General features: G+C 44.3%; 1 protein-coding gene across 4 annotated transcripts in view; it reads left to right on the forward strand.

The window, feature by feature from the left end:
- Positions 1 to 23,265, forward strand: part of LOC111960249 (regulator of G-protein signaling 12) — a 74,993-nt gene that overhangs the window by 31,763 nt on the left and 19,965 nt on the right. For all 4 annotated transcript variants that reach the window (XM_023982166.2, XM_023982167.2, XM_023982168.2 and 1 more), the window contains exons 4-11: positions 14,760 to 14,781; positions 17,905 to 18,077; positions 18,486 to 18,578; positions 18,798 to 18,941; positions 19,477 to 19,650; positions 20,019 to 20,172; positions 20,656 to 20,753; positions 21,159 to 21,359. In XM_023982166.2, the coding sequence (XP_023837934.2) occupies positions 14,760 to 14,781; positions 17,905 to 18,077; positions 18,486 to 18,578; positions 18,798 to 18,941; positions 19,477 to 19,650; positions 20,019 to 20,172; positions 20,656 to 20,753; positions 21,159 to 21,359 (1,059 nt within the window). The remainder of the gene's footprint in view (positions 1 to 14,759; positions 14,782 to 17,904; positions 18,078 to 18,485; positions 18,579 to 18,797; positions 18,942 to 19,476; positions 19,651 to 20,018; positions 20,173 to 20,655; positions 20,754 to 21,158; positions 21,360 to 23,265) is intronic.

The following is a 23,265-nucleotide window of genomic DNA, read 5'->3' on the forward strand; positions in this document are numbered from 1 at the left end:
AATAGCCAAAAGGTGGAAATTATAGGCAATTAGCAAGACACCCCAATAAAGGAGTGGTTCTGCAGGTGTGACCACCCAGACCACTTCTCAGTTCCTATGCTTCCTGGCTGATTTTTGGTCCTTTTGAATGCTGCGGTGCTTTCATCTAGTGGTAGCATGAACGGAGTTAACCCCACACAAGTGGCTCAGGTAGTGCAGCTCATCCAGGATGGCACATCAATGCGAGCTGTGGCAAGAAGGTTTGCTGCTGTGCTGTCAGCGTAGTGTCCAGAGCTGGAGGCCTACCAGGAGACAGGCCAGTACATCAGGGGACGTGGAGGAGGCCGTAGCGAGGGCAACAACCCAGCAGCAGACCGCTACTTTGTGTTGTTTAAGTGTTCCCTTTATTTTTTTGAGCAGTGTATTTCTTTTAAAAGACGATACTCTTTGAAGAGGTTGTTGTTTAGAACATTTTTCAGAAGATGGCAGGACTCTGCTGTCCTAGCATCGGGAAAGCTGGTTCCACCATTGTGGGCCATCATCTTGTCACGATCGTGTGGTGAGGAGAGACCGGACCAAGAAGCCAGCAAGTGTGGAAAATAAGCAACATCTTCTTTTATATAACGAGCGAAGATGAACATAGGAAACGAAACATCTTACAAACTATACAAAAACAACAAAGACCGTGAAGCTACAAACGCAAGTGCACACACAACTACTTACGTTCAACATAGACAATTCCCACACAACCAGCTAAAGCCTATGGTGCCTTAAATATGGCTCCCAATCAGAGACAACAAATAACCAGCTGTCTCTAATATGAGACCCAATTCAGGCAACCATAGACTTTCCTAGATACCTGGAGACGGCTCTGGCGGTCCGTGCTGAGGCGGCTCTGGCGGATCCTGGCTGGACGGCTTCATGGCTGGCTGACGGATTGCTGCTGCTCGATGCTGTGCTGACGGATCTGGCTGCCTCATGGCTGCTGACGGATCTGGCTGCTCATGGCTGCCGACGGATCGTGTGGGCTGCTCATTGGGAGGACGGATCTGGCTGCTATCGGCTGGCGGACGGATTCTGGCTGCTCATGAGGCTCGGCTGGACTGGATCCTGGAGGCGCTCCTGACGGCCTGGACGCGCATGGCTGGCTGACGGCTCTGACGCTATGGTGGCTGGCGGCTTCTGGCAGATCCTGTCTGGTTGGCGGCTCTGGCAGATCCTGTCTGGTTGGCGGCTTTGGGAAGATCCTGTCTGGTTGGCGGCTTTGGCAGATCCTGCTGGTTGGCTGGTTGTCGGATCTCTTGGCTGCTCTGGCTCTAACGTGACGTGACTCTGGCTGGTATAGGCTCGCTGACGGCTCTGGCTGTCATGGCTCGTCGTGACGCTCTGGCTGGGTCACTGTGCGGTCGCCGACGTGGCTCTGAGCGTGGTCATTAGGTGCTGGCTCGCCTGACGCTCTGGCCTCGAGTCATGGCTCGCCATGACGTTCTCTTAGCTGTCTAAGGGCAAGTGCTCGCTGACTAGGGCCTTCGTGGCATGCGTCATCGCGGCCAACGCTATCACTGGCTTCTGGGCGCCGATTGGCCTCGCTGACACTAACGCGCTAGGTGACTCAATACCGTCCCTCGCCGGATAGTGTCACCTAGGATCTGGATAATGGGATGGAAGCGGTATACTGAGAACGGAAATGTAAGTCTACTCTGCTTGATACCCCAGCGTTCTGGTCGTGAAGGAATCCAATGTGGCCTGATTCCTGTCTTGATGCGAGTAAAGGTCTGTGCGGTTGTATGATAACCTCCCTCTTAGCGGCAAGGCTTATATCATGGGCGAGTCCGTGTCTGGCGTGAACAGGAGTCTCGTGTCGCACTTGAATTTGTGATACCGTGCTGACTGTACGTCTCAGGTCATTAAAGGCTACCTGCTGAATTCCGGTTTCGGGAAGGCCTCTGGCTGATGCCGGTCTGGCGGAAGGCTCTGCGCTGCTTCCGGTCTGGCGGACGCTTCATGGCTGCTTCCGGGTCTAGGCGGACGGCTCTCAGCGGCTCTTTGTCTGCGGCCTTCGCGCAACTTCCTTTAGCGGTAGCTTACTGTCTGGCAGGACACGCTCTAGCGGCTCATTGTCATGAACGGTGCGGAACTTTTGCAGGCTCAATGGAGACGGGCGAGCTTTTGTAAATGCTTTCAAAATACAAGAACGGTGCAGTCACTTCATTATTGTTTAGCAGTAGCCGCTACTTGGCAGACGGTCCAATTCAAGTACGGCGTTGGGCAGAAAACGCCACATTAAACTGTCATGGCGCCGTTGAGCATAGATCTCAGGCGCCGTTAGCGATCATGGTATAACGGGTAGCCTAGTTACACAGGTTCGCCTGCATCGATCCAGAACGGCCAGATTTCATCAGAAGGCGCCAGCTTGGCAGATGCACAGCTGCAGGCTACATAGATAGGTGAGATTAGAAAGAAAGAACAAGGACAGATATAAGGCGCCACAACTTGTTGCGGAAACAGAAACGGGTGTCAAGCCTAATTTCTTAATAGGCGCCGATTAGGGCAACGGCTTTCTAAAAAATCAATGCCACAACAGGTTACGAGGCAGAGTATCCTTGGCCGATTATAACTGGCGCCAGAGCTGTAAGTGTGAACTGGATGAGCACGTTGGGGTCAGACGAGCACTATATTAACTAAGGGATGTGTTGCGTATGGTACCTTTGTGTCAGGCTAAAAACAGGCGGGGGCGGCAACGAACGAGCAGGTGCACTACTGGGAGTCGAACTGCAAGAGACTACTAAATAATTGTCCTAGATGATGGGGATACCTTTGACAGAGTGAGGGGAGCGTAAGTTTGGTAGGTACGCCAATTAACTTAAGTTTGGAGTCGCTTAAACTGTTTTTCAAACCTGCCAACAAATTTTGTTCACAAAACTATAGTATGGCAGGTCGGTTGCACATCTACTTTGTGGCATGACAAATAATTTGCAACAATTGTTTATAGACAGAAAACGTGAGTCCGAAATTATCTACACTAAAGTTGACTGTGCTTTAAACTAGTGGGCTGAGGACCGGCACACATCAGTGTGGGAGATTCCGATACGGAGGATAGTAAGGAAACAGTTGCGTAACAAATGGCTTAGTAGGAGCCTACATTGATAGCTGAGGCTGGTGTGCGCATTAGGTACATTTGTCAATTGGAGGGTGTGAACACTGGGTGAGTGTTAACCTTGTACGGAGACACGCACTCAAGGCATAGTGTGCGGGAGCAGGGACAGGGATCACTGGAAGCCTCTCAAGGCGCACTGAGGACTGGTGCGTGGTACCTACAGCAGTGCCTCTTAATCAATGAGAAAATGAAAGAAACAGGGAACCACTGATGCCTCGCGAAAAAAGAAACCTTGTAGACCTCCCAAGTTTGGTGTTCATCCTGGGAGCAATTCCAAACGCTGAGGTAAGTTCAAAACAATAAGAAGTATAATACACCATGGGTGTCACGATCCCGCGAAGATGTGGGGCTGTAGTGCGCTATCCGGCTACTTCGCTCAGGACAGTGTCAGGGTGAGACAGGGATCCAGGTCGTCACCGCAGGGGCCTGGGTCCGCTTTTGCGAGCAACGCACGAGGAGGTTGGTGCGGTGGCCCCTACTAGCGTGCATCGATTCCTGTTTTGTGTTGTTAGTGGGACTGGAGCGTGCACATGGAGGCTGTCGAGACGATCGTACGCGCGACAAGGGGTAGAGGTTTGGCGTTGGAGGTAGGGGAATCCATATGGGCTTGTCGGTCGTGTGAGAGGACGGCACTGGATAGCCTGGTGGCGGATACAGTATCTTGGGTCTCGGTAGCTTGTGTTGGAAACTGGGATTGTGGGTCTGGAATTCAACACATGCTGCACCACAGTGGCCTACGTGGCGAGGAGTCAGTAAGGGTGGTATGTGGTCATACAGGACTCTGGGACCGACGCAGGGAGTGCTTTGGTTGCCTGGGTGATCGGCCGAGCGAAATAACAAGCTCATGTAACCAGACCTGAGGCTCAGAATCGCCTCCGCTGCGCGAGTCGTCATCTGAGTATTCCTCCACCCAGTTAGTGGCTAAGAGAAGCTGTCTCTCCTGTAGAACATTAACTGTGCAACAACAAGCAAACGACCGGTCACATATTGGCTAAATTCATCGGCCCCTCTTCTCCCTTAACTTTTGCCACGAAATGGCTGTGCTTCATTGGCCCGAAAACCAGAATTACATAGGCTAATCGATAGCTCTTCTTCTCTAGAAATATCTTCACATTTAGACGTCTCAATATATAAAGAATCATTGCGATCAAATCACAGCTACACGAAGGAGAGATCCAGATATCTCTGACTCGCCTACGCAGTGAACGACTTTGGTAGCCGAAATCCTTAGAGTCGGTAATAGAATCACAGTGTCCACGGAGATGTAGGCATTACGAAAGGGTTCACCATCGCTGAGGAATCCACCATGCTAGAGGACATACGGGACCAAACGAGAGTCAAACCCCCCCTATACAGAATTGTTTGCGGTCAGTGTATATAAGAGCCCTTGTCTTACCTTGTGGCCTACCTACATTAATCTCCCGCTGTCATACTGAGTTTCGGCTGCCCGCTCAGTCCAGCCAATGCAGGCTATGGGGCAGGCTCTACATCCTTGCGGGTACTTCCAAAACCCCATTAAAGATGCTCAACCTACGTGGGTCTCAGGCAAATCTCGCGAACTTACAAGTTTAGGCCAAAGGACAGGGCGATCGCGGGTTGTACAAGGTAGTCACACTACTTTTTGCTGTGCGAGGAATCAACCTGAGTTGCTTCTGTGGGTCGAAATTCGAAGTCACGCAACAAGATTAGTGGAGGTAAGAGAACTGTTTCGGACCGAAGAACGCAGGCATGGTATTGGACACATATAGCCATCCGCTTTCATTTTATTTGTAGATATAGAAAACAAGAAAGAGTTAGAGCGAAAGAAACCAATCCATTAAAAGGCACTGAGCAAAACCTACAAACCACAAAAATACAACCAACACCAGGCGGCGGAAGGTATCGAGAACGCAACGATCAAAATTTGGGGGTGATTGCTGGCAGGAGGGACTGGTTGCACAACAATAAGATGCATGTCAACATGCAGCCAGAGAAAAATCGATTAGGATTACACATTAGACATTCCCAACAACAAACATTCCAACTAAACGCAATGGTTGCAATAAAATAGGAGGCTCCCAATGCATAAAGTACAAGCCAATAGAGCCATGGAACTTACTCCGTGTATTGCGCGACAGCTGGCACCAAATGATCCAGGACACGCATAAGTAACTCTTCCTAAAATAACGTAATATGTGCTCACAACCGAGCTTTTAGAGGACAAAACGCCTACTAAGATATCAACAAACTAAACGCCGAATCTAATTCTTAGATGAAAAGCCCCTAGAACCTTACACTCACCAACAGACAAAGCTACAATAAAGCACACATTCCCTCCATAGTTCCACAACGAACTGACTGATGTGGCCAGAAATCGAAAATATAATATAGAAGAGCACGGTATATACGAAGGGCTGAGGGCGTTGAACAACGATCTAAGAATCCGGTCCCTATCAATTCTGACTCAGTACTCCATCCACAATCTCGCTTGCAGCATGAGGATGAATCAGGGCACGTCATGTATAATTCAGACCCACAACAGTGCGCTAAGTTGTTGGGTATAGCGCGCCAATAACATGGTAAGTGGGACGACAATCATAATCCTCCCCGAAAAAACCAGTAAACAACACTAAGCGTCTGTCTGCTACACTCGTCGGGGGAGTATTTGCATCAAGTAGGTAATACATATCGGCCCAGGTAATGGAAGTGCTTACTTCTGCTTCTCCTTCTCCCTCACTTACTGTGTTTCGTGGGCGAATGTTCTCATCTTTCCTATCTTTAATCAACAGTGATAAGCTGCGTATCTTCGCACTACACCATCGCTCAAAACGTGAAATGGCAGGTGCAAGGTTCTTTCTCTTTGTTAAATTTTTCAGAGGCATAGTATTAGTAGTTAAAAATTGTGCTGCACCATATTAGACAAAGAACCTCGAAGTAGTTATATTGTCTACTTTTGTGCTAGGTGTTTGTAGGATATATGAATCTTTGTTCTATGACTAACTTCGACAACATATGCTACCATGGAGTCCTGACAGTATGAAACCATTTGAGAGTGAGTCGTTTGCATCTTGCTATGAGAAATACCAGGGAGGGATATATGGGAGGAAATGTAAATAGTGACGTAAGATTTGAAATTTGTGGCTCTGCGTTTGTTGGATATGTTGAGTCATCAGATTTGATCCTATTGAAGGGAACGGTTCAGCTAGTGTAGTATTAGGAAGTCGAACTATACGTATAGTAAATCTTGAAATTAAACTTTTCGGCAGATTGATATTAGCTAACCTAACCTATTCAAAAAGACATAAGACGGCTGGGAGGCTTGTATTACAGTCCGTATGAGCATATTTAGTGGAATTGGTCAATATCAAAGTGTCACATAGTTTGTACTTGACAAGGCTTTTTTGCACTAGTTGCTATGTTCAAACGAACGCCGAGTGGTAAGAGTTCAATAACAGCGATAGAGACGTCGTGTAAAGGCCACGCAATTGGCTAGGAGCAGATCTAAAGAGAAGAAATCCAAAACATAGTTCGACTTCTCGTGTGTACTGCTTGGCTAAAGTGTAATGGTTACTACACACCAATCTATGCAGAGGAGATTGTAGATGAAAACCTATCAAAGCCCAAACACTGCACCTAACGAACGCCAATAAGGGGAAAGTAGTGCAAATAAGCTGATGTGGGCATGGACTGTATAGAACAATTCGAGAGAAGTTCTAAACAATGGATGGGAGTACTGGACTATAGTATAGAGTCTATCTAAATGCTAAACCAAAAGATTGCTAATTAAGCTAGAGCCGTCTGGTTACAGATAGTTATTTTCACTTATTTAATAAACTACACCACATCTCTACACTCTATCCTATTATCACGCTCTCATTCTGGTGAAGATATTACGAGAATCATGCTCTGGTAATAAAAAGCAATACTAAGCCTCGAGAGGTATAGATGCTGTCTATGTGCTATCAGAAGCATGCTAAGGGAGTAGATCTCTATACTGATAACAAAGAGAAAGCACGTCAAGTAGCACATTAATAGATCATGCTTTTTTTGGAAATGTCACCAGAGAACAGGAAAAAGACCTATATATATCTGCATGACTATCTACAGCATCTACAATGAACAAGCTACTGATTTAGATCATACAATAGATATGATGAGTTTATGATATGTAATACAATAGTATTCAGGCATGTCTCGAAGTAATAGCTATGGAAAAACCTCAGAATGGCACCCATGTTTAAGGAAAATAGAGTGGGTCCAAAGCAATCTGCAGGCAGATCCAGAATTGCCAAAAAGCAGCAGAATGACATCAGTCCGACTCCAATGCAAAGGTTTGGAAACGTGTTCTTCTCTTTTGTGAGTAGAACATCAAATAGTTGACAATGATTTTTCTCATGAAATCATACATTGTTTTTCTGGTATTAGCAATTGTCCATTGATTTGTAGTTGTAGTTGATAGTTATGGTGGAACAAATTATAGCTGACTGGTGCAACCGGATGAGGATAAAAAAACTGGAGCAGAAATGTAAGGATGTTAATAAATACTAAATCTGATTGAACATTAATCTGGTTTCAATTTAGCAGTGACTCCAGCCTTCTCGAAGCAATGAATATAGAATATCGTGTCTGGAAACAAAGGGGGGGGGGGTTATTTCATCTGAAAGTCTAACGCCCTATGGTGGCAGCGGCTGTACTGTATTGCTCGTGTGGATTGCCACGGTAACAAAACAGGAGTAAGGGGAACAGAGCTTCCCCTGTCTGACCTCGTCAAATTTCCGACAGCAGACATGGTGGCAGCGTTTGGGTGGGGAGTGTTCAGGTATGCGCTCAGAAATCTGCCTGTTAGCATACACCAGACTCTGAGAATAATGAGTCTCAAAAAGAGACTCTCCTTCAAGAAAACCTGGTATTTCAACACTGTAAGTAAACGACAACTTTATAGGACAGTTTCACTCTTTTGTCTGGTGGTGGTGAAGGACTCAGCTGCTTTAGTCATTACTTTCCACAGTTATGATTTGAGAGAGAGAACTGTGAAGGTTGTGAAGGCATTTCTCTCTCTGGCTCTACTGGTGTGATCGACAGAGTTCATCTCTCTTAACACGGTTCTAGGGACACGAGCATGCCTAAACAAGTCAAGAAGTGTGATGTGATTTGAATGTGTGGTGTTTAGGACAAAGCGTCATCAGTGTTGGAAATGTATGCATAGCTTGTCCACCATACTGTATGTAATACTTACATTGGAAAAGTCATTTTTTCTCTCTCTCTTAACCTGATTGGGCTTGTACGTTGTCGCACCAATATGTTCTTTAAATCCCCATTGCTGTCGCTCTTCAATTTATCTTCATATCTTCTTTGTCATGCTTCATTGGATTGCACTATCCAATATTGCCTACATTACTTTTGAGAAATCCCTGTATATATCTGTGCCCCTGGAGCTCTCTACCAGCACCTAGGTTATATGAAAACCTCATAACTTCAGTAAATTACACTTTAGCAGTGTCTTTTCCAAATAGTGGATTAGGACCCGCTGGCGATGGATCACTAAAACCTGGATTGAAAACTAGTGCACACACAAACTACTTACGTTCAACATAGACAATTCCCCACAACCAGCTAAAGCCTATGGTTGCCTTAAATATGGCTCCCAATCAGAGACAACAATAACCAGCTGTCTCTAATTGAGACCCAATTCAGGCAACCATAGACTTTCCTAGATACCTACACTCAACCATAGACACAGCTAGACTACTATACTAAACATAAACCCAACTACTCTAATAAACCCCCTAAACCTTACAACCACCCTAGACACTACAAAAACCACATACATTCCCCATGTCACACCCTGACCTAACCAAAATAATTAAGAAAACAAAGAATACTAAGGCCAGGGCGTGACACATCTAACCATCGTTCATGAGCTCATCATCACATCTGAGCTGATGATACACAGTGTGTATCAGACCTACAGTGGCTTTGTCGCGCCAATAACATTTTTGGACACAAGTCATAATCTCTAAAGAACACAACACAAGGCTGTCTCTCTGTCTGGGGGTTTCTTCAGTTGGTCGCATATCGCCAGAGGAGTCTCTCTTCTCTCTCTTCTCCTCACTCGGTTGTGGAGGAAATGTCTCTTCCATCTTATCAGTCGCTGCGTTCTTGCACTCCCTCCCTCAAAAGGAAGTGGCTTCCAAGGCTTTCTCTTGTAATTATTTTCGGAGGCATAGTTTGTTGTCTGCCATAAGATAGCAGGCAGAGATTAGTTGTCTTCTTCAATTTGAGATTGATTTGTTTAGAACTCGACCAGTGCTGCCTGGGTCTCGTTGACATCGGAGTGTTCGTTTTTTGCATAGGAATACAGGGAGGATATAGGGAGGAAAGGAAATATTTGAGTAATTGATTTGGCTCTGGTTGTGGGGAATGTTGGCTCAGTGTCATTAAGTACACTTTTGGAGTCTCATCATAAAATGCCTTCAGTTTGATGATTAGAAGCCCTGGGACCCAAAAGACAATGGTTGGGACAGACTAAGGCATTTTGGGAATTGTCAGTAATCAATTGTGCCAATTTTCTGCAAGGCTTTCTTCTTACAGCCAGGTAATTCAGCAAGGTAGAATGGTAAGCATGACAGTTGGATGAGGAGCAGATCTAAAGAGATGCTTTAAGTGAAACCAAAACATATTGATTGGTTACTGCTTGTTTGTGTTGTGTGAAGTTGTACACATTCTCAGAGCTAAATTGAGATGAACTCACCAACCCTGAACTGTCCACCCCAAGATGTGAAAGAGTCAAGAGGTCAGGAGGGCTGTTTTTATTCTGATTATTCATTAGGGTCTGACTAATTTGGTCTATTTTCACCAGATTCTAATTACAGCTTGTCAGATGTTATTTATTATTATACACACCCTCTCTCTCTTCCCCCTTCTCGCTCTCACTCTTTTGAAACAGTCCCTGACTGATAAACATGAATAGACTCGCAGGAAGAGTAGCTGCTGCATCAGAAGCAGCTAAGGGGGATCCTAATATAATCATAAAATGCGTAGACCATAATAGATCATGTTTGAATGCACTAGGACAGGAAAAAATCCACCCTAAAATCTTGCATGTTAAGACGTACTGCATGTGAAAGCACGATTACACTGCACTTTCAGGTCATGAGGCAACGAGTGTTTAGAGAGGAATTAAATGCAATCAGGCTTGTCCATTAGCTATGGGAAAACCTCAGAATGGGCCACCCATGTTAAGGAAAATAGAGTGGGTCCAAAGCAATCTGCAGGCAGATCCCAGAGATTGCCAAAAAGCAGCAGAATGCGACTCAGTCCGACTCCAATGCCAAAGGTTTGGAAACGTGTTTTCCTTCTCTTTTGTGCTAGTAGAACCAGTCAAATAGTTGACATGATTCTTTTCATGAAATCATACATTGTTTTCTTGGTTATAGCAATTGTCCATTGATTTTGTAGTTGTAGTTGATAGTTATGGTGGAACAAATTATAGCTGACTGGTGCAACCTGATGAGGATAAAAAAACTGGAGCAGAAATGTAAGGATGTTAATAAATACTAAATCTGATTGAACATTAATCTGGTTTCAATTTAGCAGTGACTCCAGCCTTCTCGAAGCAATGAATATAGAATACTGTGTCTGGAAACAAAGGGGGGGGGGGGGGGGGTTATTTCATCTGAAAGTCTAACGCCCTATGGTGGCAGCGGCTGTACTGTATTGCTCGTGTGGATTGCCACGGTAACAAAAAGCACAGGAGTATAGGGGAACAGAGCTTCCCCTGTCTGATACCTCGTCAAATTTCCCCGGCTCGCTCTGACTTGTACAGACATGGTGGCAGCGTTTGGGTGGGGAGTGTTCAGGTATGCGCTCAGACACACATCTGTCTGCCTGTTAGCATACACCAGACTCTGAGAATAATGAGTCTCAAAAAGAGACTCTCCTTCAAGAAAACCTGGTATTTCAACACTGTAAGTAAACTTCTGACAACTTTATAGGACAGTTTCACTCTTTTGTCTGGTGGTGGTGAAGGACTCAGCTGCTTTAGTCATTACTTTCCACAGTTATGATTTGAGAGAGAGGAACTGTGAAGGTTGTGAAGGCATTTCTCTCTCTGGCTCTACTGGTGTGATCGACAGAGTTCATCTCTCTTAACACGGTTCTAGGGACACGAGCATGCCTAAACAAGTCAAGAAGTGTGATGTGATTTGAATGTGTGGTGTTTAGGACAAAGCGTCATCAGTGTTGGAAATGTATGCATAGCTTGTGCCCACCATACTGTATGTTAATACTTACATTGGAAAAGTCATTTTTTCTCTCTCTCTTAACCTGATTGGGCTTGTACGTTGTCGCACCTGATATGTTCTTTAAATCCCCCATTGCTGTCTTGCTCTTCAATTTATCTTCATATCTTCTTTGTCATGCTTCATTGGATTGCACTATCCAATATTGCCTACATTACTTTTGAGAAATCCCTGTATAATCTGTGCCCCCTGGAGCTCTCTACCAGCACCTAGGTTATATGAAAACCTCATAACTTCAGTAAATTACACTTTAGCAGTGTCTTTTCCAAATAGTGGATTAGGACCCGCTGGCGATGGATCACTAAAACCTGGATTGTAGCTAGAAACATAGCTTTGTCTATTTTGTAAGACCTTTGTTGGCTACTAATGATATTCTGCTCAAGGCTTGTCCTGCCTAGTGCCACCCATGGATAGAGCTTGTCTGCGGGGTGTCACTGGAGGTGTGAACAGAGGAAGAGAGCAGAGCAGTTGAGACAACAGAAGTGGCCAGCCATCACTTGATCTCTTCACAGGGCTGTATTGCTATGGAAGCAATAACGAGCTGGAAAACACACCGAGGTGTATGTGTGGTCTCATTAACCCCTGTAGGCTGCTACACACTCACACACAGACACACACACACACTCCGTTTCATTAATCAACAGAGCTGTAACAACTTTAATAGGTGTGGCGACAACTTTAGCCTTCATGATGTTAAAGGCAACCTGACATGACTTGTGACGTGACCTGATGTTTTCATTCATCAGAAATACTTCTCATATGACGCATAGTAATTTAGAAGGGCAGGTATTAGGTTGGCTAACATCCGCAGTGTGTCATGATGCGATTTACTGTGACATGCTCTCCTATGAGTCGCCATGAATGAAAGATTGGTTGGGAAGGGAGTTCATGAGTTGACATCTCAACTCTTTGAACACCAATCTCAAACTACTACTAGGTCTGTACAGGCTACGACTCTAGTGACTCCCCTGTATAATTTCATGGTTTCAGTAGGGACTTTTTACGAGCTCAAACATGCCAAGACGTATGTCATAGATGATGGCGGTCTAGTTTAGAATGAAACATGGTTTCTGGAGACTACTGTGTATTTAGGATGGTGGTTTAGGTGCTAGAGCTGCTGCTACTACTGAAGCAACAGTCGTTTTGAGCGGGTGCTCTCTACATTTTCTTCCTCTATTTTCTATTGACCTCTTCATCTTCTCTCTCTTTGACTCCTGACTATATGTGGCCTAGCCACCGCAGTAGAGGCCCAGGCTGTATGTGTCACGTCTACCCCCGCTCTCCCCCCCTGGCGCTTGAGGGCGCCAAGCTGCCCTGCATCACGCACTCCTGCCATCTATTACACACACCTGCCTTCCCTCATCACGCGCATCAGCGATATTGGACTCACCTGGACTCATTCATCACCTGTTTATTTCCTCCCCTATATTTGTCAGTTCCCTTGCTCTGTTCCCTGCTGCTGCATTGATTGTTCTTTGTCTGTATTACTCGTTTGCTGACGCTGTTCCTGTCTCCTTCCATGTCCGTTCTATATTAAATGTTTGACTCCCCGTACCTGCTTCGTCTCTCCAGTGTCATTCCATGTGACAGTATGGGACAGTATGGGTTTGGTTCAGCAGCCTTGTGTTTGTTGAGTGAAGACTAGATGTTGTGGTTCTTGGGACTACACTCTCTTCACCTCTGTGAGAGGGGGAAAATGCTGATGCGACATTTACATGTGGTCACCATCACTCCCATAATGGAATGGACCACAATGGGTGCACATGACCGTGATCCTTACCCTAACATGGTCAAACAACATTAGCCAGCCACTGACTGACTGGTAATGGGCAGGTACAAAATATGTCTGGTCATATTCCTCAAGTCATTGATCAATGTTATTTTAGATGCATAAATGACTTCTCCCAGCTGTGACCAATAGTAGATCCACAAGGAAAGGATATCTTATTACTCCTTTAACTTAAAACATTGCTAATTAGGCCTATGCATAGAAATATTTTTAAGTCATTTCAAATCAAATATCATTGGGGTGGCAGGGTAGCCTAGTGGTTAGAGTGTTGGACTAGTAACCAGAAGGTTGCAAGTTCAAATCCCCTGGGTACAAATCTGTTGTTCTGAACAGGCAGTTAACCCACTAGGCAGTCATTGAAAATAAGAATTTGTTCTTAACTGACTTGCCTAGTAAAATAATAAAATAAAATTGGTCACATACACATGGTTTGCAGATGTTATTGTGAGTTTATCGAAATGCTTATGTTATGTTGATGACAACTTTCAAATCTCTTCAATTTCAACTTTCAAGTCTCTAGATCTGATTTATATTCCACAATATTGTTGAAATCCATTGGAATCCAAAATCAGGGCTTGAATTATCTCCAGCCTTGCTGGAAGTGCTCTGTCTAGACATATATCCCAGCACATTCGCAATTTGAAGTGGCTTCTCGAATGCTCGTCGGGCATCAGACTCTCTTTCTTAATGAATCCTCCAACATACTGATTTAAAGAGTGCTCTTGGAAAGAATGATGCTCCATTCATTTCCTTTGCGGCATGTGAAAATATTGTAATTTTTTGGGCTCTAAATCTTTATTTTCTATCTAAACTGATGTTAACAGGTATGTCTGGCTTTCTGACATTCTTCTTCCGGCAATGTCTTCTAATTCTGTTTGCCATGTGAATATATAAAAGCAAGTCAGGGATTGGTTGTGTGAGAGCATCACGCTAATAAATATGCCAGTGAAATACCAACACTTTGGTGAAATGCAATTGTTGAGTCTTTCCAAAGAAGCTTGTTGGAATGACTCTTCACTCTGTGACCTATAGCCTTGTATAGACTTTTATWGCCCACCCAGCCCCTGAATTAGCATGAGAAAAGTGGCCCATTACTGCAAGCAACAGCCTCTTAAGTGGCTCCTCATAATGACTTCTGATCTGACCACGACACCAGCGAGAGGGATTGTGCTACTTCTTAGTCTTTGTGTCTGTGTGTGTGAAAGAGAGTGTGTGTGTTTGTCTGTGTGTGTGTGTTTCTCGTTATTTGTCTGAGTATGTTCTTGTGTGTTCAAGACGTGTGAGTCGTAGATGGTGAATGTGTGTGGTGAGGGGAGGGCCACGATCTTGAGGTGTGACCAGCTGTGTGTGCAGAGGCCCTTGGTCCACCCACATCCCTACATTAATGGCCCCTGATTAGAGAACAGGGGCCCTCCCCTTGCAGTAACACACACACTCACACTGGTGGGATGTCTGGAGAGACACTGTTTCTCAGGCTCCAGTTGTTAATTGCCTCAGAGCAGGAGGAGGACATGAGGGCAGCTTCTCACTCATGTCTCTCTTTGTTCTCTTTCAGTCGACTGCTTCCTCAGATGCTGGTGAGTACGTTTATCTTTTCTTTTCATTACACCCATTCTGACATTTAGCTACTTTATCCGGGATATCAAAACACAGCAAAGAGATTTGTTGCATGCAGCTGTATGTACTAGCTGTAACTAACTGACAAAATTAGTTTTAAGTTCAGTTCAACTAAGAGTTCCTAAACAAGCCCCGGACCAATTAGGGCATTTTGTCCCGCCATACACACGTACAAAAAAGGGTTCCAAGAAGGGTTCTGCGGCTCTTAGTTCCAGGTAGAACTCTTTTGGGTTCCATGTGGAAAGGGTTCTACATGGAACCCAAAAGGGTTCTACCTGGAACTAAGAGTGGTTATCCTATGGGGACAGCCAAAGAACCGATTTTGGTTCTAGATAGCACCTTTTTTCTAAGAGTGTAGACCCTTTTGTAGAACAATAATGGTCACTTTTGTGTGCATTTGTTTAGAATGTGACTTTCTATGTTTCCAGTTTCTTTTTTATTACACTTTCCACCACACGCAATTCGGAAGTTATTGAATAGAACAGGCACACAGAATATGATGTCAACCTATTTATTTACGACTTTAACAAGAGGCGCTTGTGCAGGGGTTTTAGGGTTTGGCCTTTGGTGTTTGCTGTCTGTTCCCCATTTCACAGACGTTTAATAATGTTTGCTGAACGCCACGGTCAATGGAGCTTCGGCGTTGCCGCTGCTTACCGCATTTTCTGAGGTTTTGGTTCAGACACCCTATGCTATTTACCCTGTGTTACTCATTAACAAAGTAACACAGGCCCCATATTTTCTCTCTGCTGGCAAACACAATATTCCCAACACCCGAATCTAATACAGCTAACTCCAAACCAAATATCTTGTCAACTCCAAACCAAATATAATGTCACCGAGGTCAATTGGCAGAGTTGAAATWAAAATATAAACAAATGTCTGGGACAAATTGATTGCCGCGATAGAAAATGGAATACGACTCTTGCGTCTTTGAATGGGAGATGTAATGGTCTGTAAAATCAGCTTGTTTTATGCCTCTGTTGGCACATGTACTGATTCAGCTGGGTGAATTGGCTAACAAAGGCATGAGATGCTATAGTTAGACTGCATGCCATGACATTACTCACAGCATTGTAAAGTAGTCAGTCACGAACAGTCATGATTTGGTGTCCACGGTGTCATGTAATATTTGCAATAGCATGAAGAAACTTTGCTTGATAAACCTCAATTGAAACTACATCTATTTGTAATTCCTCCTGTGCTTCTGCATGCTTATCAGTGATTAGATACCTTGGTGCTGGAGGCTTTGGATTAATCTTAGATCATTCTCAGTGTAGTGTTTTCAGGAAACTCCCAACAGAGGCTTTTCAAATTCCTCAATTTTGGTAACATGTCTTCCTTTTGTGTTTTTGCTATTGTGCTTTCTCTGATTGGTGGGACTTACAGCCATGAAATTGCCATCTGGTGCCATGATAGCAAGTACTAACTGTGAGTCCTTAGAGGTACTTGTTTAAATCGGCCTAGTTGTCTAGATTCCACAGCTCCGAAGCTATTCCCTTCTTTTGGGTGTTTGTAAAGCTCTAGAGTAATAGCCTCGTCCACCGTCTTTTAGAGTATAGTGATCATGTCCCCCCCCGTGTGTGTCCCTGAATTACCTCTCTCTGCTGTAGACGATGGTGGCAGGGTGCAATATAATGGTGGTGGGTTGCAGCACAATAAGGGCTGTTGTTGTCAGAGCAGTCACTGTCACTAACCCCTTTTCCCCTAACCAATCAATCAATGAAATGTATTTATGAAGCTCTTTTACATCAGCAGATGTCACAAAGTGCTTATACAGAAACCCAGCCTAAAGCCCCAAACAGCAAGCAATGCAGATGTAGAAGCATGGTGGCTAGGAATAACTCCATAGAAAGGCAGGATCCTAGGAAGAAACCTAGAGAGGAACCAGGTTCAGAGAGGGGTGGCCAGTCCTCTTCTGGCTGTGCCCAGTGGAGATTATAAGAGTTCATAGCAATTAAGTCCAGATTATTGGGACGGCATGGGAGAGCACTAGCAAGCCAATGACTCAGCCCCTGTAATAGAATCAGAGGCAGAGAATCCCAGTGGAGAGAGAGAGAGGAGCCGGCCAGGCAGAGACAGCAAGGGTGTTTCGTCACTCCAGTGCCTTGCCGTTCACCTTAGCAGTAAAGACCTAAAGATTGCATCACTCAAATGGATTGACAGACCATTCCATAAAAATGGAGCTTTATAGGAGAAGGCCCTTCGTCCAGCTGTTTGCTTAGATATTCTAGGAACAATAAGGAGGCCTACTTCTTGTGACCGTAGCGTACGTGTAAGTATGTACGGCAGGACCAAATCAGAGACATAGGCAGTAGCAAGTCCATGTAATGCTTTGTAGGTTAGCAGTAAAACCTTGAAATCAGGAAGCCAGAGGCTAGCACTGTAGTAATATGATTGAATTTTCTGCTTCTAGACAAGATTCTAGCAGCCGTATTTAGCACTAGCTGAAGTTTATTTAGTGCTATATCCGGATAGCCGGAGAGTAGAGCATTGCAGTAGTCTAATCTTGAAGTGACAAAAGCAGCAGATCTCTTTGTTTCTTGGTACCTAGAACTAGCATCTCTGTTTTGTCCGTGTTTAAAAGCAAAACATTTGCCGCTGTCCACTTCCTTATGTCTGAAACAGGCTTCCAGGATAGGCAATTTCGGGGCTTCACCGTGTTTTATTAAAATGTACAGCTAGCTGTGTGCCATCTGCATAGAAGTTGACATTGTGTTTCCGGATGACCAAGAGGTAGCGTATATAATGAAAACAATAGTGGTCCTAAAACAGAACCTTGAGGAATACCGAAACTTACATTTACCACCTTAACGAGTGCGTTCTCAGTACTATGATGGGCTCTAAAACCAGACTAGAGTTTTTTGTATACATTATTCGTCTTCAGGAAGGCAGTGAGTTGCAGAGCAACAGCTTTTTTTGTTTTAAATGAGAGGAATGGGAAATTTGATATAGGCCGATTTAGTTTTTTAAATGTTCCGGGTCATGGGTTGTCTTTTTCAGGAGAGGATTTATTATTGCCTCTTTTAGTGAGTTTGGTACACATCCTAACCACTTTTTCTACCCCTTTTCTCTCTCTCCAGACTATGGTGGTGGTGTGCAGCTCCAGGGCTGCTGCAGCCAGAGCAGTCTGAACAGCAACAGCAGTCTGCCCGGCGCCGGCAGCCACAAGAGGCTGTCAGAGCGCCGGGTGGCCAGCTGGGCTGCCTGCTTCGAGCGCCTGCTCCAGGACCCCATTGGCGTCTGCTACTTCTCAGTACGTACAGTAAAGAACACATTTTAGTTCACTGGGAGTTTTAGTTTAGTTATGTGATCTGAAATTCAACGAAATGAACAGTTAATTATCTCTCTCATTCTCAATTTGTTAGATGAAATCAATACTCGTCTACCTCAGACATCCAACCGTGTTCTGTGGAATAGAATTAGCAGTACGCTTTACAGCTAATCAACAACTGGGAAATTGAGTTTTAGTTAGCAAGTTATGAAATGTTACGGTTAACTCTCTCATTCTCCATTCTGTTGGATTAAATCAATAGGAAGCTAATTAGACATGAAAACATTATCTTCTGTGGAATAGAAGCAATAGTTATAGCCAATCAACACGACCAGAACATTTACCAGGCTTATTGCAAGTGTGCTAAAGCTGTGGCGTGTGTCTCTCCAGGAATTCCTCAAAAAGGAATTCAGTGAGGAGAATATCTTGTTCTGGCAGGCCTGTGAATACTTCAGTCAGGTACCTGCAACAGACAAAAAGCAGGTAAGCTTATTCCCCTTACTCAACACCAAGACCAAACTATACTTTCCTATATAGTCCAGTTCAGAAGTCCATATAGGTTTTAGATGTCGTGGACTGGATAGAAAAAGCCCTCCATTGTGAGAGTTGATCATGGCTTAAAGTTAAAAACCATTCCCCTTTATATCATTGGGTTATGTCATGGTTGTGTGTGTTTATAAAACCTCTTCCTCTCCTCCCCAGTTATCCCAGAGGGCAGGGGAGATCTACAACAGCTTCCTGTCCAGTAAGGCCACCACGCCGGTCAACATCGACAGTCAGGCCCAACTGGCCGATGATGTCCTCACCTCCCCATGTCCAAACATGTTCAAGGCTCAGCAGTTACAGGTGAGAGGACCAACTGCCTACTATATGTTATGTTATACCTTAACCTTAACCCCTAACCCAAGCCTAAAATAACTATTTTCCTTGAGTGGACCAGCAAAATGTTCCCACTTGTCTGAATTTTCCTTGTTTTACGGTCCCCACAAAGATAGTAAAACCAAAAACACACACACACAGCTAGGAGCAGCACAGTGTCAACTGCAGGGCTGTGCTGCTGGAATATTGTTATGATTCAGTGCTATGTGTGAATGTTCTTTTACTGTTTTACTCCAGTACAAAATGTTTTATGCTCAGTGTCGTTTTTTTCAACCATCTGCCTGTTTCCAAAAGGGCTATTGTGCTTCAGGGCCAAACACAAACTAGCATACACACACACTCTCAAGCCTTTACAATGTTGTTTTAGGTCTGTACAATGTTACAAACGTGACCGAATCATAGCTGTTATGACATATGTCATAACACCTGTCATAACACCTGTCATAACCATTTGTGACCCTTCACAAGACAAGATCATTTTCTCTCCCTATTTTTTCTGTAGATCTTCAACCTGATGAAGTTTGACAGCTACTCCAGGTTCCTCAAGTCTGGCCTGTACCAGGAGTGTATGCTGGCCGAGGTGGAGGGACGACCATTACCCGACCCTTACCAGATCCCCTGTAGCCCCGCTCCCTCCAAGCACAGTGCCAGCTCCGGCCACTCCACACCGAATAAGGTACCCACCTTGTACCATAGTAACCATAACAGCCAAAAGGGTATCTGCTATTGTCTTAGTAACCACCTTAGGTGATTGTGTAACTCGCCTGTGAGATGCACATTTTGTGTTGTAGCCAGTATAGGTGTTTGTTGGTTTGTTAGTCTTCAAAACATCAGGGTCGTATTCACAAGGTACCAAACGGAAGAAAACGGACCAAAACAGGGAGGCACTACCTGAACTTGTCCAATAAGAAACTCTTTTTCCATTGGAAAATATTTTCCGCTGCTAGATGTTTTCCATGGCAAACGGTTTTCTACTGTATGCACTAATGTATCGACCCAGGTGTTACACAGGTTGTTTGAACTGGTTGTTTTGTTGTACAATAGGAGGCCAGGAATCAGAAGTCAGGGAGGTCACTGAACGAGGACCCCGGAGACGAGCACGATGAGCATAAGAAACGGGGCATCTTCTTCTCTTGGTCCCGGAACCGGAGCTTCGGGAAGGGACCCAAGAAAAAGGACATTGGAGAAATCAACATTGGTGAGCAACTCTCAGTCATAGAATAAGTCACAAGGAGTTAATCCTATGTATTCAATTCAAATACCTTTTCTCCCGTGAGGGAACTTCTTGTGTAGGATTTCAATATTGACATAAAGCTTTCTGTCATGCATTATGGTGGTAGTTCTTTGGTCGGGCAATACATAGCACTGCATTGTGTGCTTTACATTTGTTATTGATAGGCAGGAAGTTCAGTGATGTTGGTAATAAACTGTTCCTTCTCCCTTAATGTGACCTGACCTGACCTCAGCCACCATTCCTCACTAATCTACAGCTCTCCACCCTTGTCAGTGACCGCAAACATATACATTCCACCTGTGGCCTTTCCATAGGATACCTGACGATTAACAATATTTAAAGTTTACAAGTCAGTGAGTTTTATGTGTGTGTGATGATGCATGGATAATAATTGTGGAATGAGTTGTATCCTAACTGTGGCCTCCCTGTCCTTCCTCTGTTGGGTAGATTCCTGGGGCAGCAACGGTCGGAGGGAATCACAGGGTTCCTTGTCCTCGGGTGCTAGTCTGGAGCTGGCCACTTCCTGTTCAACGAGCAAGACCGAGGTAAGATCCTGCTGCAAGGCCAGGCCAAGTCACCATGGCAACATGGAACTAAGATAGTTCTGTAGTAGAAGCATCTGTTAAACAGATCCCGACACTGTTAGTTTTGTGGCATGTTTATAGAAATTCTGCTTGTCAACGGATTTGGGTATACCGTTGTCTGGATGGTTACAGGTGTTATACTGTATGCTACATGAGTTGAAGGGGATTAATTTCAAGGTTCAGACGTTCAATTTTGTTTTTATTATCCCACAGGGAAATTTGGTTTGCAGGCAGGGCGAACATCAAACACTACATACAAAACATAGAGACACCGTTGTGGTTGTAGTTTTGTCTCTTGGTATTCTCTCTTGCTTCCGTTGAGTTCCACCATCTCCGACTATGGTTTGTCATGGTATTCCCGTGCAGGGGGACAATCGTCACTCGGTGCCGGTGTGGGAGAGGGTAAGGGAGTGCTCCAAGATCTGCAGCATGACCCTGCCGGACGGCTCGTGTTCCTCTGTGACCCTGCGGCCGGGGGCCACCATCAGGGAGGTTCTCCGGGACCTCTGTCAGAGCCTCCGCATCAACATGGCTGCCGTAGACCTCTTCCTGGTGGGAGGAGAGAAGGTGAGTCAAACTCACCATGGTTACCAGCACAGTTACTGTTTCCCTTACTGTGCATCTCAATGTGGATGTAGTGTTTTTCCTTGGACCCAAGCTTAGGAAAATATGCAACTATACATAAATATCGGTACATTTCATTGCCCTTATGCCTAAAACAAATGCAATATAGACAAAAACAAATAACAATGAAATTAAATATCCATCTAAATATATATTCATGTTTATTTTCCCCCATTAAAACACTCTTACATATCTGTCTAGGTTGGAACTGTTGCTGTTAAAATACAATAAATAATTTTCATTCTGAATTGGAATTGACTGAATTGGAATTCTCATTCTGAACTGGAATAAACTGATTGATCACATCACACAGATGAATAACAGAACACACACACACAGACTTTTTGATAGTGCAACCCTAAGTAACAGTACAGATGAAAAATGATCAGGCCTATTACTGTAGAAATGATTGTTGATAGAAAGTCTATGTTGGAACTGTTGCTGTTAAAATACAATACATATTTTTTATTCTGAACTGGAATAAACTGATCACATCACACAGATGTAGACCAAAAAACAAACAGTCCTAATGAGAGGTGTGTGGCTGGTTGAAGTTCTCAACAAGCATGTCTATTCTTTTTGACAGTACAACACTGAGGTCATGCTCAGCCTTGAAACTGTTTCTGTACTTGTTTTTTAAGTATGTCAGCGTTGAGAAACCTGACTCGCATAGGTATGTGGTGCCAAACTGGAACAGAACATCTACTGCTTTCTCAGTCAGGCAGTTGATCGCTTCCTGCTGTAGATGAACAACCCAGAAATGTGTGAGTGTTTGCCTAAAAAAGGCATCTTGCTTCAATCAGTTTATTCCAGTTAAGAATACAAAATATTATTGTATTTTAACAGCAACAGTTCCAGCCTAGACTAGTTTTCAACAATCATTTCTACAGTGGTCACGCCCTGCCCGTGGAGAGCTTTTTATGTCTCAATTTTGGTTTGGTCAGGGTGTGATTTGGGTGGGCATTCTATGTTCTTTTTTCTATGATTTGTATTTCTGTGTGTTTGGCCGGGTGTGGTTCTCAATCAGAGGCAGCTGTCTATCGTTGTCTCTGATTGAGAGCCATACTTAGGTTGCCTTTTCCCACCTGTCTGTGTGGGTAGTTGCCTATGTGTAGTTGCATGTCAGCACTCGTTGTATTTGCTTTACGTCTGTTTTTGTTAGTTGTTCAGTGATCTTCCTTTAATTAAAGAAGAATGTATTCACATCATGTTGCGCCTTGGTCTCCTCTCTTTGACGGACGTGACAACAGTAAAATGTACAATAGACCTGATAATTTTTTCTCTTCATCTGTACTGTTACTATGGGTTGCACTATCAGTAGTTAGCTTGCTTTGGCTAATGTTAGCTATTAGCTGTGTAACGTTACAAGGCAAGGGGATTGTTTGAAAGAGAAACTCACATCTAATGTTACTACCATGAGAGATAGTACTCCCTTATTTCTGCTTATCATCACCTGTTATAAAATGACAACAATGCCTTGCTACTTGACTTACTGTTCCACGTTGAAGCACTGTTTCCTGAAGCATTCTGCCCTGTTCTGAAAGAACTCCCTGGGTTTACCGTCATGTTGTGCATGAATGTTTGGTCAGGACGTGTCGTTTTATTAATTTGTTCGTTATGAGAGACTCATTACTACGCACTTCCACACACAAAACACATTGTGGGGACTCCTTGTTATAAGTTTGTATGAAAGAGAGAGAAACTCATCACTGTATTTGCGTTTCATTTGAGCTCAGTCAGAACTTGTGGCTAGCATGAGTCCATTTCATGACAGCGGTCAGTGATGGCGAGTGGGAATAACAAGTCAGTGACTTGAACGACAGCGCTGCAGCGTGTGGGTCACTGAGTG

This window comes from Salvelinus sp. IW2-2015, linkage group LG37, assembly GCF_002910315.2.
Source record: "Salvelinus sp. IW2-2015 linkage group LG37, ASM291031v2, whole genome shotgun sequence".
Lineage (NCBI taxonomy): Eukaryota > Metazoa > Chordata > Actinopteri > Salmoniformes > Salmonidae > Salvelinus > Salvelinus sp. IW2-2015.